This window comes from Macaca nemestrina, chromosome 2 (genome assembly GCF_043159975.1).
Source record: "Macaca nemestrina isolate mMacNem1 chromosome 2, mMacNem.hap1, whole genome shotgun sequence".
Classification (NCBI taxonomy): domain Eukaryota; kingdom Metazoa; phylum Chordata; class Mammalia; order Primates; family Cercopithecidae; genus Macaca; species Macaca nemestrina.
This window is the reverse complement of record NC_092126.1, coordinates 148507416-148519915: the sequence shown is the minus strand read 5'-3', so window position 1 is coordinate 148519915 and position 12500 is coordinate 148507416. Positions and strand designations below refer to the sequence as shown.

Here is a 12500-nt window from a genome sequence, read left to right as displayed (position 1 = left end):
TCTTGCTGATGTCGTCAGTGGCCCTGTGTTTCTAAATCAGTCCAGTGAACAGTAATTTTTAGTCCTCATCTTGCTTGACTTCTCTTTAGCTTTCCATTACATTTGACCATAATTCTTCTGGACACATCCCACTCTTGACACCACACTTTTCTGGCTTCTTGCTTACCTTTCTTGAAGCTCCCCACTCCCACCACCATTCCTCTGGGTCTACCTGCTCTCTAAACCTGGTCCCTTCTCTCTCTCAGCTCTCTTCCTGGATGATTTCATACACTTCCATGACTTTAAAAATTGTTCCCTGGGGCCGGGCGCGGTGGCTCAAGCCTGTAATCCCAGCACTTTGGGAGGCCGAGACGGGCGGATCACGAGGTCAGGAGATCGAGACCATCCTGGCTAACACGGTGAAACCCCGTCTCTACTAAAAATACAAAAAAAAAAACTAGCCGGGCGAGGTGGCGGGCGCCTGTAGTCCCAGCTACTCAGGAGGCTGAGGCAGGAGAATGGCGCAAACCCGGGAGGCGGAGCTTGCAGTGAGCTGAGATCCGGCCACTGCACTCCAGCCCGGGCTACAGAGCAAGACTCCGTCTCAAAAAAAAAAAAAAAAAAAAAAAAAAAAAAATTGTTCCCTGGAAGGAAGTAGAACAGGCCAGGAGGTAGGAAGGGAGACTGGAAAGGAGGGATCAGGGGAGAAAAGGGGCAGGGACCAGGGAGAAGGGATCCTGAGAACAGGAGGAGGCCAGAGAGATGGAGTTGGGGCAAGAAGGAGGAGGAGTCTGTGAGAAGGGGCTGGGAAGAGAGAGAGGCCTAGGAGAGGGTCTTGGGGAGCGGAGAAGAAGAAATAAGGTATGGGGGGAGAGGGGCTGATAAGGGAGAAAAAAACAAAAGAAAATCTGTTTCCTAATGACTGCCAAATGTATATATCCATCCATGACCTCTTTTCAAAAAATTATGTTTTATTTTTATTTATTTTTTTTCTTTTGAGACGGAGTTTCCCTTTTGTTGCCCAGGCTGGAGTGCAATGGTGCGATCTCGGCTCACCGCAACCTCCGCTTCCCCCCAGGTTCAAGTGATTCTCCTGCCTCAGCCTCCCGAGTAGCTGGGATTACAGACATGCACCACCACGCCCGGCTAATTTTGTATTTTTAGTAGAGACAAGGTTTCTCCATGTTGGTCAGGCTGGTTTCGAACTCCCAACCTCAGGTGGTCCACCTGCCTCAGCCTCCCAAAGTGCTGGGATTACAGCCCCCCTCACTCCCCATCATCATCTAATCATCAAGTCTTGTAACATTTTCTTCTTAAATATCTTTTGAACCTGCCACTTTCTCTCCCTCCCCACTGCTTCCAGCTAGATCTTTATCACCGCCCTCTACTACTTCAAAGGCTTCCTCACTAATGAGTCTACTTGCCTTTTCTCTTGCCCTCTTACTGTCCACCCACCATGCAGCAGCTAGAGAGATCCTTTTAAAAATGCCATCTCACTCCCCTATGTAAAATCCTTCAAGAGCTTTCCAATTCTTTTATAACAAACCCCCAAATTTTGCCTCCCTCCTCACACTCAGTATGATCCTGCTACCCTAGCTTCTGCATTTTTGTTGATTGGGCCAGTTCTTCTGGGCCTCAGAGCCTTCTCACATGCTGCTCCTCTCCCTGTAATGCTTATCACCTCCCTTTGGTCTCGGCAAGCTAAAGAACCGTTTCCTGACTACTGTACCTATGTTAGGTCCCTGTTACAGGCTCTCACAGTGGCATTTGCTATTCCTCTGGAGTACTTATCACAATCTAATGAGATATTTATTTGCGTGATTATTTATTGTTGGTTGCCTCCACTAGAGGGCAGGGGCCTTGGGGACCTCCCGACTTACACCATGGATGCACCAAGGCTGCAGCAACCTTCCTATTTATCAAAAAGGATGTATTCAATGAATGAGAAAGGATGAAAGAGTGACGGGGAAAAAAGTAGGAGACTGAGAAGGCAGTAAGTGTGAGTGGCTCCCAACTTAGCCTCTTCTTCTCACTGTGCCTCTCAGCTCCGCAACCTCTCCCAGGTCAGGTCTACCTGAACGATGTCCCGCTCTGCGTAGCGTCCTCTAGAGGACACGCGCACATCATCACCATCCAACTCTTCCATTGCTGCAGAAAAGACACCCCTCAGCTGATTGGCCTCTCCAGCCCCACCCCCATGTTGCCCCCTCCCTTTGAGCTCCCCTTTGGAGTCATCAGAAGAATGCCTAATGCTTGTGATCAAGTCCTACAGATATCAGGCTTTGTTATGGAGTTATTATTATTATTATTATGCCTCCCAGGCAGCCCGTCCTCCCAGGAACCCCAGGGGAAATATTAGTATCATCAGCCTTGATTCTGATAAGGAAACAGGTTCAGAGAAGGTCTGTGACTTGGCCAAGGCTTCACACAGGGGTATCTTACCTTGTCTCTTCTGTGAGGCAGGCCCAAGTACCCGACCCCCTCCCACTTTTCTCCTTAGTTCTTAGTCCCACTCAGGGACACCCCTTCCTACTCACCCTCAAACATGGCTGGTCCTACACCGACGATAATGATAGACATGGGCAATGAGGAGGCCTGTGGGGGAAAGAGGGTGAACGGTTGGGGCAAGCAGCCATCACCAGGGAGGTGACTGTTGGCAGACAGTTCTCTGAGTATGTGTGTCATAGTTCTGCACATTTTGTAAGCAGAGGCATTGATTCTCTCTGCCCCAGACTACTTTTTGAAGGATGTTTCTATATCAAGCAGCCTTGAAAAATACAGTATTTTCCTCTAGAGCAGAGGGCATATTTGCATACTGTCCAATATAGTTTTAAAACAAGGTCTCCCTGGAGATCTTTGGAACAAAAGGCAAGCATGCTTACTGTCCATTATAAAAGACTCAAGTTCCCTAAGCTCAGGGTTCCTCTTCTGTAATGCAACCCACAGTGGCTGCAAGTGTCATCTGTCCCACTTCACATCATCCAGTGGGAACTGGGACTTAGAGAATTCAAGCAAATGCTAATACTCCAGCTACTGCTTTTGCTGGAAATCAAAGTCCTCTGTCTCTAATCCAAGAGTCTTGTGTCTTCTGCCAGCATCCATGAAACTGGCAGGCTAACTTGTTAGCTTGCAAGTAGGATAAAATCTCAGCCCCTTCACAGTATTGACATTACTCTTCCCTGCCAAGCCCTCCTCCTCAGACTCACGCTGACGATGGCCTCCTTGGTCTGTGTCATGTCAGAGATGACCCCATCAGTGATGATGAGCAGAACGTAGTACTGGGAACCATCAGAGATCTTGGCTGCAGCCCTGGATGAGAGGCCAAATCAGAATCCAGATGAAAGCCAGACAGGCCACAGGAATACCTTACCCCCAGAGCTTCCACAGCCATTGTGTGGGCAGTGGGCAAGACCTGGGGCTTCTGAAACCCATGCTCCTTCCCCAGACCTGGCAGCCTGCCCCTGCCTGCATATATGTATATATATACACACACCTTTTTTTTTTTTTTTGAGACAGAGTCTCACCCTGTTGCCCAGGCTGGAGTGCAGTGGTGCGATCTCAGCTCACTGCAACCTCCACGTCCCAGGCTCAGATGATGCTCCTGCCTCAGCCTCCCGAGTAGCTGGGACTACAGGTGTGTGCCACCATACCTGGTTAATTTTTATATTTTTAGTAGAGATGGGGTTTCACCATGTTGTGGGCTGGTCTCAAACTCCTGACCTCAAGTGATCTGCCTGCCTCAGCCTTTCAAAGTGCTGGGATTACAGGCGTGAGCCACCGTGCCTAGCCTGCCTTCAGTAATATTTATTGAACACTTACTATGGTAGACACTGGAGATACATGAGGAGAAAAAATAAATCCATCCCAGCCCTCTTGAGTGAGGCAGACATTAATCCAAGAATCACACAAAAATGTGTAAAATTACCACTGTGATTAGTGCTGTGATGGAAGGGACACTGCTGTGACAGGGTGCCAGAGGGGATCCTGGCCGGGTACAGTGGCTCATGCCTGTAATCCCAGCACTTTGGGAGGCCGAGGTGGGCGGATCACTTGAGGCCAAGGATTTGAGACCAGCCTGGCCAACATGGTGAAACCTTGTCTCTATGAAAAATACAAAAACTAGCCAGGCATGGTGGTGGATGCCTGTAATCCCAGCTACTTGGGAGGCCGAGGCAGGAGAATCCTTGAACCCAGGAGGCGGAGGTTATAGTGAGCTGAGATTGCGCCACTGCACTCCAGGCTGGGTGACAAGAGTGAGACTCTATCATTGATTGATTGATAGATAGATAGATAGATAGATAGATAGATAGATAGATAGATAGGAGGCGGAGGTTATAGTGAGCTGAGATTGCGCCACTGCACTCCAGGCTGGGTGACAAGAGTGAGACTCTATCATTGATTGATAGATAGATAGATAGATAGATAGATAGATAGATAGATAGATAGACAGACAGACAGACAGACAAATGGGATCCTGATGTGACCCAGAAGGTCAGCGAAGGTTTCTTTAAGGAAGTGATGTTTGAGGATAGAGAGGCTAAATGAAAGAGGAGGAGGATCTTTCTAGGAAGGGGGAACAGTAAGGCCAAAGGCACTAGAGTGGGGCTAAACGACAACTCCCCTGTGTGGAGGTCAGAAATTGAGGGAAGCAGAGTGGGCCATGTGGCTGAGGAAGCACAGAGCTTAGACACACAGGGGTTTATCAACCTCTGGCAAGATTTTGATGTTTATACACGAGCAAGAGCAAAGGCTGAGGGCTTCCTTGCTTCCCTCTCCCCTACATTTCTCTCTCCCTTCTCCTCTCTGCAGACCACATCTCATTGCCTGGGCTGTTGGGCCCCGTGCAGTCCTTCCCTGGTCAATCTAATAGCTGCTTCCAGAGCTCCTTTTCCTTCTCTCACCAGTCTTTGAAGCCAAGATTTTTTTTCCACTTGAAAAGGATGTCAGAAGTTATTGAGTCCAGTCCCTTTATTATGCATATTCAAAAAAAAAAAAAAAAAAAAGACCTAGAGAGGGCACAAAGGTAGTGGGAGACCTTGGTCTCTTGACTTCCAGTCTCCAGTCCTGTGCAGATTGGAAAGGATGGAGCTGTGCTGTCCAGTAAGGTAGCCTTAGCTGCATGTGGCTATTGAAATTTAAATTAATTAAATATAATTAAACATTCAGTTCCTTGGCCACCCTAGCTACTTTCACGTGCTCCATATCCATATGTGGCTGGTGAATACCATATTGGCCTGCACAGATACAGAACTTTTCCGTCATTGCAGAAAGTGCTATTGGATGGTGCTGTATTGAAACCTGATCTCAAAATGTGAGGAAAGGCACAGAGAGGGCGTAGAATTATAAAATAGCTTTGGGGACAGGTGGGGAGGCTCACGCCTGTAATCCGAGCACTTTGGGAGGCTGAGGCAGGAGAATCACTTGAGACCAAGAGTTTGAGAACAGCGTGGGCAACATAGTGAGGCCTGGTCTCTACGAAAAAAATTAAAATTAACTGGGCTTGGTGGCATGTGCCTATAGTCTCAGCTACTCAGGAGGCTGAGTCAGGAGGATTGCATGAGCCCAGTGAGCCATGACGGCACCACTGCACTCCAGTCTGGGAGACAGAGTAAGACCCCAACTGAAATAAAAATAAAAATAAAGTAATAAAATAATTTTGGCTCAGTTTGCCCAGGGCCCAGAGTGGGAGTGGGTCATGATCCTCTTTTTTTTTTTTTTTTTTTTTTTGAGACAGTCTCGCTCTGTTGCCCAGGCTGGAGTACAATGGCACAATCTCAGCTCACTGAAATCTCTGCCTCCTGGGTTCAAGCAATTCTCCTGCCTCAGTCTCCTGAATAGCTGGGATTACAGGTGCCCACCACCATGCCCAGCTAATTTTTATATTGTTAGTAGAGACAGGGTTTCACCATGCTGTCCATGCTGGTCTTGAACTCCTGATCTCGAGTGATCCACCCACCTCGGCCTCCCAAAGTGCTGGGATTACAGGCATGAGCCACCGCAGCCGGCCATGATTCTCCTTTACATCCCCTACCCACTTCCTGAATTCTGGTCCCAGCCTCCTCAGAGACCTGGCTTGGGACCTTTTCCTGTCACTTACTCATTTCACAAATAGCAACTGCATACCTACTATGTATCAGGCACCAAACTGGGTGCTGAGCATGGAGCAGAATAGGATATTGTCCTTGGGGAGAGAGAGGCTTAAACTACTAAAATGCACTGAGGTTAGGGCTTTGAGGATGTAACATCTAACCTAAGTACCTGAAAAATGGGTTGGGTTTAGCCAGGTGGTGATGGGGGTAGGAAGGTAAAGGGAAAAGTGTTCCAGAGAGAGAGAATGGGTAAGTGCAAAACACGAGGAGTTACATGTAGAACTATGGCAGAGAGGCTGGACCTGGTGACACATCTAAAATCCCAGTGCTTTGGGAGGATGAGATCAGAGGATCTCTTGAGCCCAGGAGTTTGAGACCAGCTGGGCAATGTAGCAAGACCCTGTCTCTACAAAAAATAACAAAATTAGCCTGGCGTGGTGACATGCCTCTGTGGTCTTGGCTACTTAAAAGGCTCAGGTGGGAGGGAGGATCGGTTGAGCGCAGGAGTTCAAAGCTGCCGTAAGCTACAGTGGTACCACTGCACTCCAGCCTGAGCAACAGAGTGAGACCCTGCTCTTAAAAAAATAAATAGGCCGGGCGCGGTGGCTCAAGCTTGTAATCCCAGCACTTTGGGAGGCCGAGACGGGCGGATCACGAGGTCAGGAGATCGAGACCATCCTGGCTAACACAGTGAAACCCCGTCTCTACTAAAAAATACAAAAAACTAGCCGGGCGAGGTGGCGGGCGCCTGTAGTCCCAGCTACTCGGGAGGCTGAGGCAGGAGAATGGCGTAAACCCGGGAGGCGGAGCTTGCAGTGAGCCGAGATCCGGCCACTGCGCTCCAGCCTGGGCGACAGAGCAAGACTCTGTCTCAAAATAAATAAATAAATAAATAAATAAATAAATAAATAAATAAGGAACTATAGAAGAGAGGAGACAGTGGGCATAATGCAAGGGTTTGGGGGCACAGGAGGTACATCTTTGGTTCCCTGTAGATGCCTTGCATTTTCAAGGCTATTTTTATCTGGAAGTTAGCTGAGAAAATGGGTGAGTGGCCAGAAGCCAGTCTGTGCCTCACTTGGCTGTAGAGTGGGAAACAGCAGAGTCCATTGTGATCATCAAAATCACAGATGTATACTTGACATACATCATCTAATTTGTTTTTTTGTTGTTGTTGTTTTGTTTTTTTGAGACAGAGTCTTGCTTTGTCTCCCAGGCTGGAATGCAGTGGTGTGATCTTGGCTAACTGCAAGCTCCACCTCCCGGGTTCACACCGTTCTCCTGCCTCAGCCTCCCCAGTAGCTGGGACTACAGGCGCCCGCCACCACGCCCGGCTAACTTTTTGTACTTTTTTTAGTAGAGATGGGATTTCACCGTATTAGCCAGGATGGTTTCCATCTCCTGACCTCATGATCCGCCCGCCTCGGCCTCCCAAAGTGCTGGGATTATAGGCGTGAGCCACCATGCCCGGCCATACATGATCTAATTTAATCCTCACCCCCATTCTATAAGGTAGGCACTTTAAAAGTTCCTATTTTTATGGCCGGGTGCAGTGGCTCATGCCTGTAATCCCAGCACTTTGGGAGGCCGAGGGGGTGGATCACCTGAGGTCAGGAGTTCGAGACCAGCCTGGCCAACATGGCGAAACTCCATCTCTGCTAGAATACAAAAAGTAGCCAGGCATGGTGGTGCGCACCTGTAATCCCAGGTGCTGGTGAGGCTGAGGCAGGAGAATTGCTTGAACCCGGGGGCGGAGGTTGCAGTGAGCCGAGATCATGCCACTGCACTCCAGTCTTGGTGACAGAGCAAGACTCCATCTCCAAAAAAAAAAAAAAGAAAAAAAAGAAAAAAAAGGTTCCGGCCGGGCGCGGTGGCTCACGCCTGTAATCCTAGCACTTTGGGAGGCCGAGGCGGGCGGATCACAAGGTCAGGAGATCGAGACCACGGTGAAACACCGTCTCTACTAAAAATACAAAAAATTAGCCGGGCGCGGTAGTGGGCGCCTGTAGTCCCAGCTACTCAGGAGGCTGAGGCAGGAGAATGGCGTGAATCCGGGAGGCGGAGCTTGCAGTGAGCCGAGATCGCGCCACTGCTCTCCAGCCTGGGGGATACAGCGAGACTCCGTCTCAAAAAAAAAAAAAAAAAAGAAAAAGAAAAAAAAGGTTCCTATGTTTAAAATGAGGAAGCTGAAGCTTAGAGACATTAAGTAGCATCCCCAAGGGGTTATGAAGCTGGAGTCCAAGCCCATGCCTGATCAGCTGAGCCTAAAACTGGAGCTCTTGATTCTCTTACTCTTTATCCCAAGGCCATTCTCTGTGTAGTCCTCTGTACACAGTGTACACTCTAGTCATATTAAACTCTTTACTGTTTCATGAACTTGCCCCTTCATTCTTCTGTTTTTCACATGCCATTCCTTCTACCAGGCCTGCTCTACTTCTGTTTCTCTGATAAAGTCTACCTTGTCCTCTAGACCTAGCTGAGCAGTCCCCTTTATGGTACTGGAGCCTATGCCCTACCCCCTCCCTCTAGGATACTACTCCACCCACCAAGATGGGCTGTCTGCTCCTCTAAGTGGGTTCTCACTGCATGATCTGCTGGATAAAGCTAGATGACTATAAGTACACTTAAAACACCTTTTTTCCCTAAATTAAACATGGACGCAATGTGAGAAGAATATAAAATTTGCATGAATTTTTAAGATGGAATACGGAAACTTCAAAGACATTTTCAGCCTGACTGCTTTCAGCTATGCCCCCAGATTCCCCCAGAGGGACGCTGTCGCTTGCCTTTGCTGACAGGCGACTTGCTAGAAAAGTCTGGGAAGCTCTGGTCTACAGAAGGTAATGATTTATTTATATTTCTGTCTCCTGCACCAAGGCGGGAGCTCCCAAGGGCAGGGACTAGATCTGCTTCATCTGTGAATCTTCAGTGCCCCAGCAGAGAACTGAGCACACAGCAGATGCCCTTTGAATAGTAATAATGATAATAATAGTAACAGTAATAGCGAACACCTATAGTATTTATGATGTGGCAGGCACTGTTCTAGGTGTTTGACATATATTAATTAGTTCTCACAACAACCCTATGAAGTAGACATTGTTACTTTCCTCATTTTACAAATGAGGAATAAGGCACAGAGAGGTTAAGAGTCTTGACCAAAGCCACACCTAGTGAGTGATAGAACCAGTGTGTTAACTTGGCTAGTCTGACTCCAGACCCCACACTCATGATACACTGCCCTTTTACTGAATGTTTACTAAGTGAATGAATAAATTTTGAATTAGTGTAGTTGCATAAGATAATATTTAAGAAGTCTGCTTAATAACAACAAAAATATGATCAGGTTCCAGTATTAGTGGGAAAAAAAATCAGTAGTGAAATGTTATATGTATAATAACTTGACTATAATTATGGATGCATAAGGAAAGTAACTGTATGTACATTCACATTCCATGGGCAGTATTCAGGGTGATTTCTTACTTCATTTCTCTATTGAAATTTTGTACGGTTATTATTAAAGAATCTATTATCATTACTGCAAATTAGAAAATAAACAAATCTACTAGAATTAATACCTGAGTGATAAAATAATCTGTACAACAAACCCCCATGTGTCAAGTTTGTTATGTAACAAACCTGCATGTGTACCCCTGAACTTAAAAGGAAAGTTAAAAAAATAAACAAATAAATCTTTGCTAGGGGAAAAAGTATGTGACATATAAATCTCACTGAAATCCTTTCACTTTCATTCCCTTTTTGTTTCATCTTTTTACTTCTAAGCTTTCTGAGGGGCTTTGTATTAGCTGGTTTTCTTCTGTTTACTATAAAGTGGGGTTTGCTTATTTTTTATTCAATCAAATAATCTTTTTCTTTTTTAAGGTCAAACAGAGCTTATTTATGTTTATTGACATATGTTTGGTTTTAGTTCTGTCATTTCATAAATTTGTTTTAAATTTATTTTAATACCCTCTGGTTTTTATTTATTTTTTTTTTTTTTGAGACGGAGTCTCGCTCTGTCGCCCAGGCTGGAGTGCAGTGGCGCGATCTCGGCTCACTGCAAGCTCCGCCTCCTGGGTTTACGCCATTCTCCTGCCTCAGCCTCCTGAGTAGCTGGGACTACAGGCGCCCGCCACCGCGCCTGGCTAATTTTTTGTATTTTTAGTAGAGACGGTGTTTCACCGTGGTCTCGATCTCCTGACCTCGTGATCCGCCCGCCTCGGCCTCCCAAAGTGCTGGGATTACAGGCGTGAGCCACCGCGCCCGGCCTACCCTCTGGTTTTTAAAGTCATTTGATATATGATCTGGGTTTTCTTTGCTTTGCTTTATGTGTGTGTGTGTGTGTGTGTGTGTGTGTGTGTGTGTGTATTTTTTTTTTTTTTTTTTTTGAGACAGAGTCTCGCTCTGTCGCCCAGGCTGGAGTGCAGTGGCATGACCTGGGCTCACTGCACTGTCTGCCTCCCGGGTTCAAGCAGTTCTCTGCCTCAGCCTCCTGAGTAGCTGGGATTACAGGCACCCGCCACCATGCCTGGCTCTTTTTTGTATTTTTAGTAGAGACGGTGTTTCACCATCTGGGCCAGGCTGGTCTTAAACTCCTGACCTTGTGATTCACCCGCCTCGGCCTCCCAAAGTGCTGGGATTACAGGCATGAGCCACCGCACCTAGCCTGCTTTGTATATTTTTATTCTGAAAACTTGGACAGTCATGCTTCTAGTTTTTAACTTATCATTTATTGAGCATGTACCATGGGCCAGACACTGTGCTAATACTTGTTATACTGTTATCTAATTTTAACCTTGCAATAACTCTATAAGGAAGCTGCTGTTGTCATCCCTTATCATACCACTTTACAGGGATGAAACGGATGCTTAAAGAGGCTAAGTTGCTTAAGGTCACATGGTTAGTGAATGGTGGAGCTAGGATCACACTCAGGTCTGATGCTAAAACTTATGCCTTCACCACAGTGCTGTAGGATCTTCTCTCTCTTACCCAAACTCAAGCCCCGGGTTGTCATTTTCAGGCAGTGGGGTTAGGGTAATTTGCTGACGCCTTTTCTGCCCCATTATAAGGTACAGTCATCCCTCAGCATCCACAGCGGATTGGTTCCAAGACCCCTGTGGATACCAAACTCCTCAGTACTCAAGTCTGTTATATCAAATGGTGTAGTATTTGCATATAACCTATACACATCCTCCTGTATACTTTAATTTTTAAAATTTACATATTTAATTAAAAAAAAAAGGGCCAGGCATGGTGGCTTATGCTTATAATCCTGGCACTTTGGGAGGCTGAGCAGGCAGATCATCTGAGGTTGGGAGTTCAAGACCAGCCTGACCAACATAGTGAAATGTCTCTACTAAAAACACAAAAATGAGCCGAGCGTGGTGGCATGCACCTATAATACCTGCTATTTGGGAGGCTGAGGCAGGAGAATTGCTTGAATCTGGGAGGTGGAGGTTGCAGTGAGCTAAGATCATGCCACTGCACTCCAGCATGGTGACAGAGCAAGACTCTGTCTCAAAAAAAAGAAAAAAAAAAGAGATGGGGTCTCACTATATTTCCCAAGTTGGTCTTGAACTCCTAGGCTCAAGTGACTCTCCTGCCTCAGTCTCCCAAAGTGTTGGGATTAGCCACCGTGCCTGGCCTCTCCTGTATACTTTAAATCATCCCACATTACTTAGAGTGCTCCTGACTGTACTTGGGGAGTCAGTCCCTTATGTGGGTCCCCTCATTTCCCCCAACCTCCACCCAGTTCCCTTACCTGGCCACTTGGTTGATGACAGGAGCAAAGTAGGTGGGCCCATAGAGCTGCACTGTGCGCAGGCTCTGGAAATAGCTCTCCAGCACACCCTCGATGCCCGCACAGTTGGGGTCCTCATCATTGTTGTTCTGTCAAAGAATATGCCCTGCCAGGCTGAGCCCATGCAGGGTACATCCAGGAGTGCTCTGATTCCAGCTCACTCCTTCCATTTTCCATCAGTCCCTTTCATGCTCCCCTCCAAACCCAGCCCTGCTCCCCTCCCTGCTCTGCTATCCTCTCATAGCTTCCTGTTCCTCTACATGCCCTTTGAAGAAATGTAAACAGAACAAAATCATCAACTTGGGTGAACCAGATGCCAGGGCATGGAGGTTAAGCTCTGGCCAATACCATACCAGGGGGAACTGGTGGGAGATCCGTCCCTCTGGGGGCAGCTTGGCCCCAAAGCCATAAGCTGGGAAGAGCTTGTCACTGTCATAGTCCTGGATGATCTCTCCCACTGCCTTGAGGGCCATGGCATAGGCGCTGAGCTGGTAGGGACTCATGTAGTGCAGGGAGGTAGGCTGCAGAGGATTCCCTGTAGGGACACAGGAACCCCAGCCTCATGATCATCTGGATCATCCATCTGCTCACCTGCTTATCTTTGTGTGCATTCATCCACCTATATCCATTTATCT

The 12500-nt window shown here is 47.2% G+C and overlaps 1 protein-coding gene across 3 annotated transcripts in view; it reads right to left on the bottom strand.

Annotated features, from left to right (window-relative positions):
* LOC105477662 (copine family member 9) overlaps positions 1 to 12500 on the bottom strand; it is a 28155-nt gene that overhangs the window by 625 nt on the left and 15030 nt on the right. For all 3 annotated transcript variants that reach the window (XM_011734255.2, XM_071092137.1, XM_071092138.1), the window contains 5 exons: positions 12219 to 12400; positions 11827 to 11954; positions 3186 to 3288; positions 2517 to 2574; positions 2054 to 2127 (listed from right to left, as the gene is read on the bottom strand). In XM_011734255.2, the coding sequence (XP_011732557.1) occupies positions 2054 to 2127; positions 2517 to 2574; positions 3186 to 3288; positions 11827 to 11954; positions 12219 to 12400 (545 nt within the window). The remainder of the gene's footprint in view (positions 1 to 2053; positions 2128 to 2516; positions 2575 to 3185; positions 3289 to 11826; positions 11955 to 12218; positions 12401 to 12500) is intronic.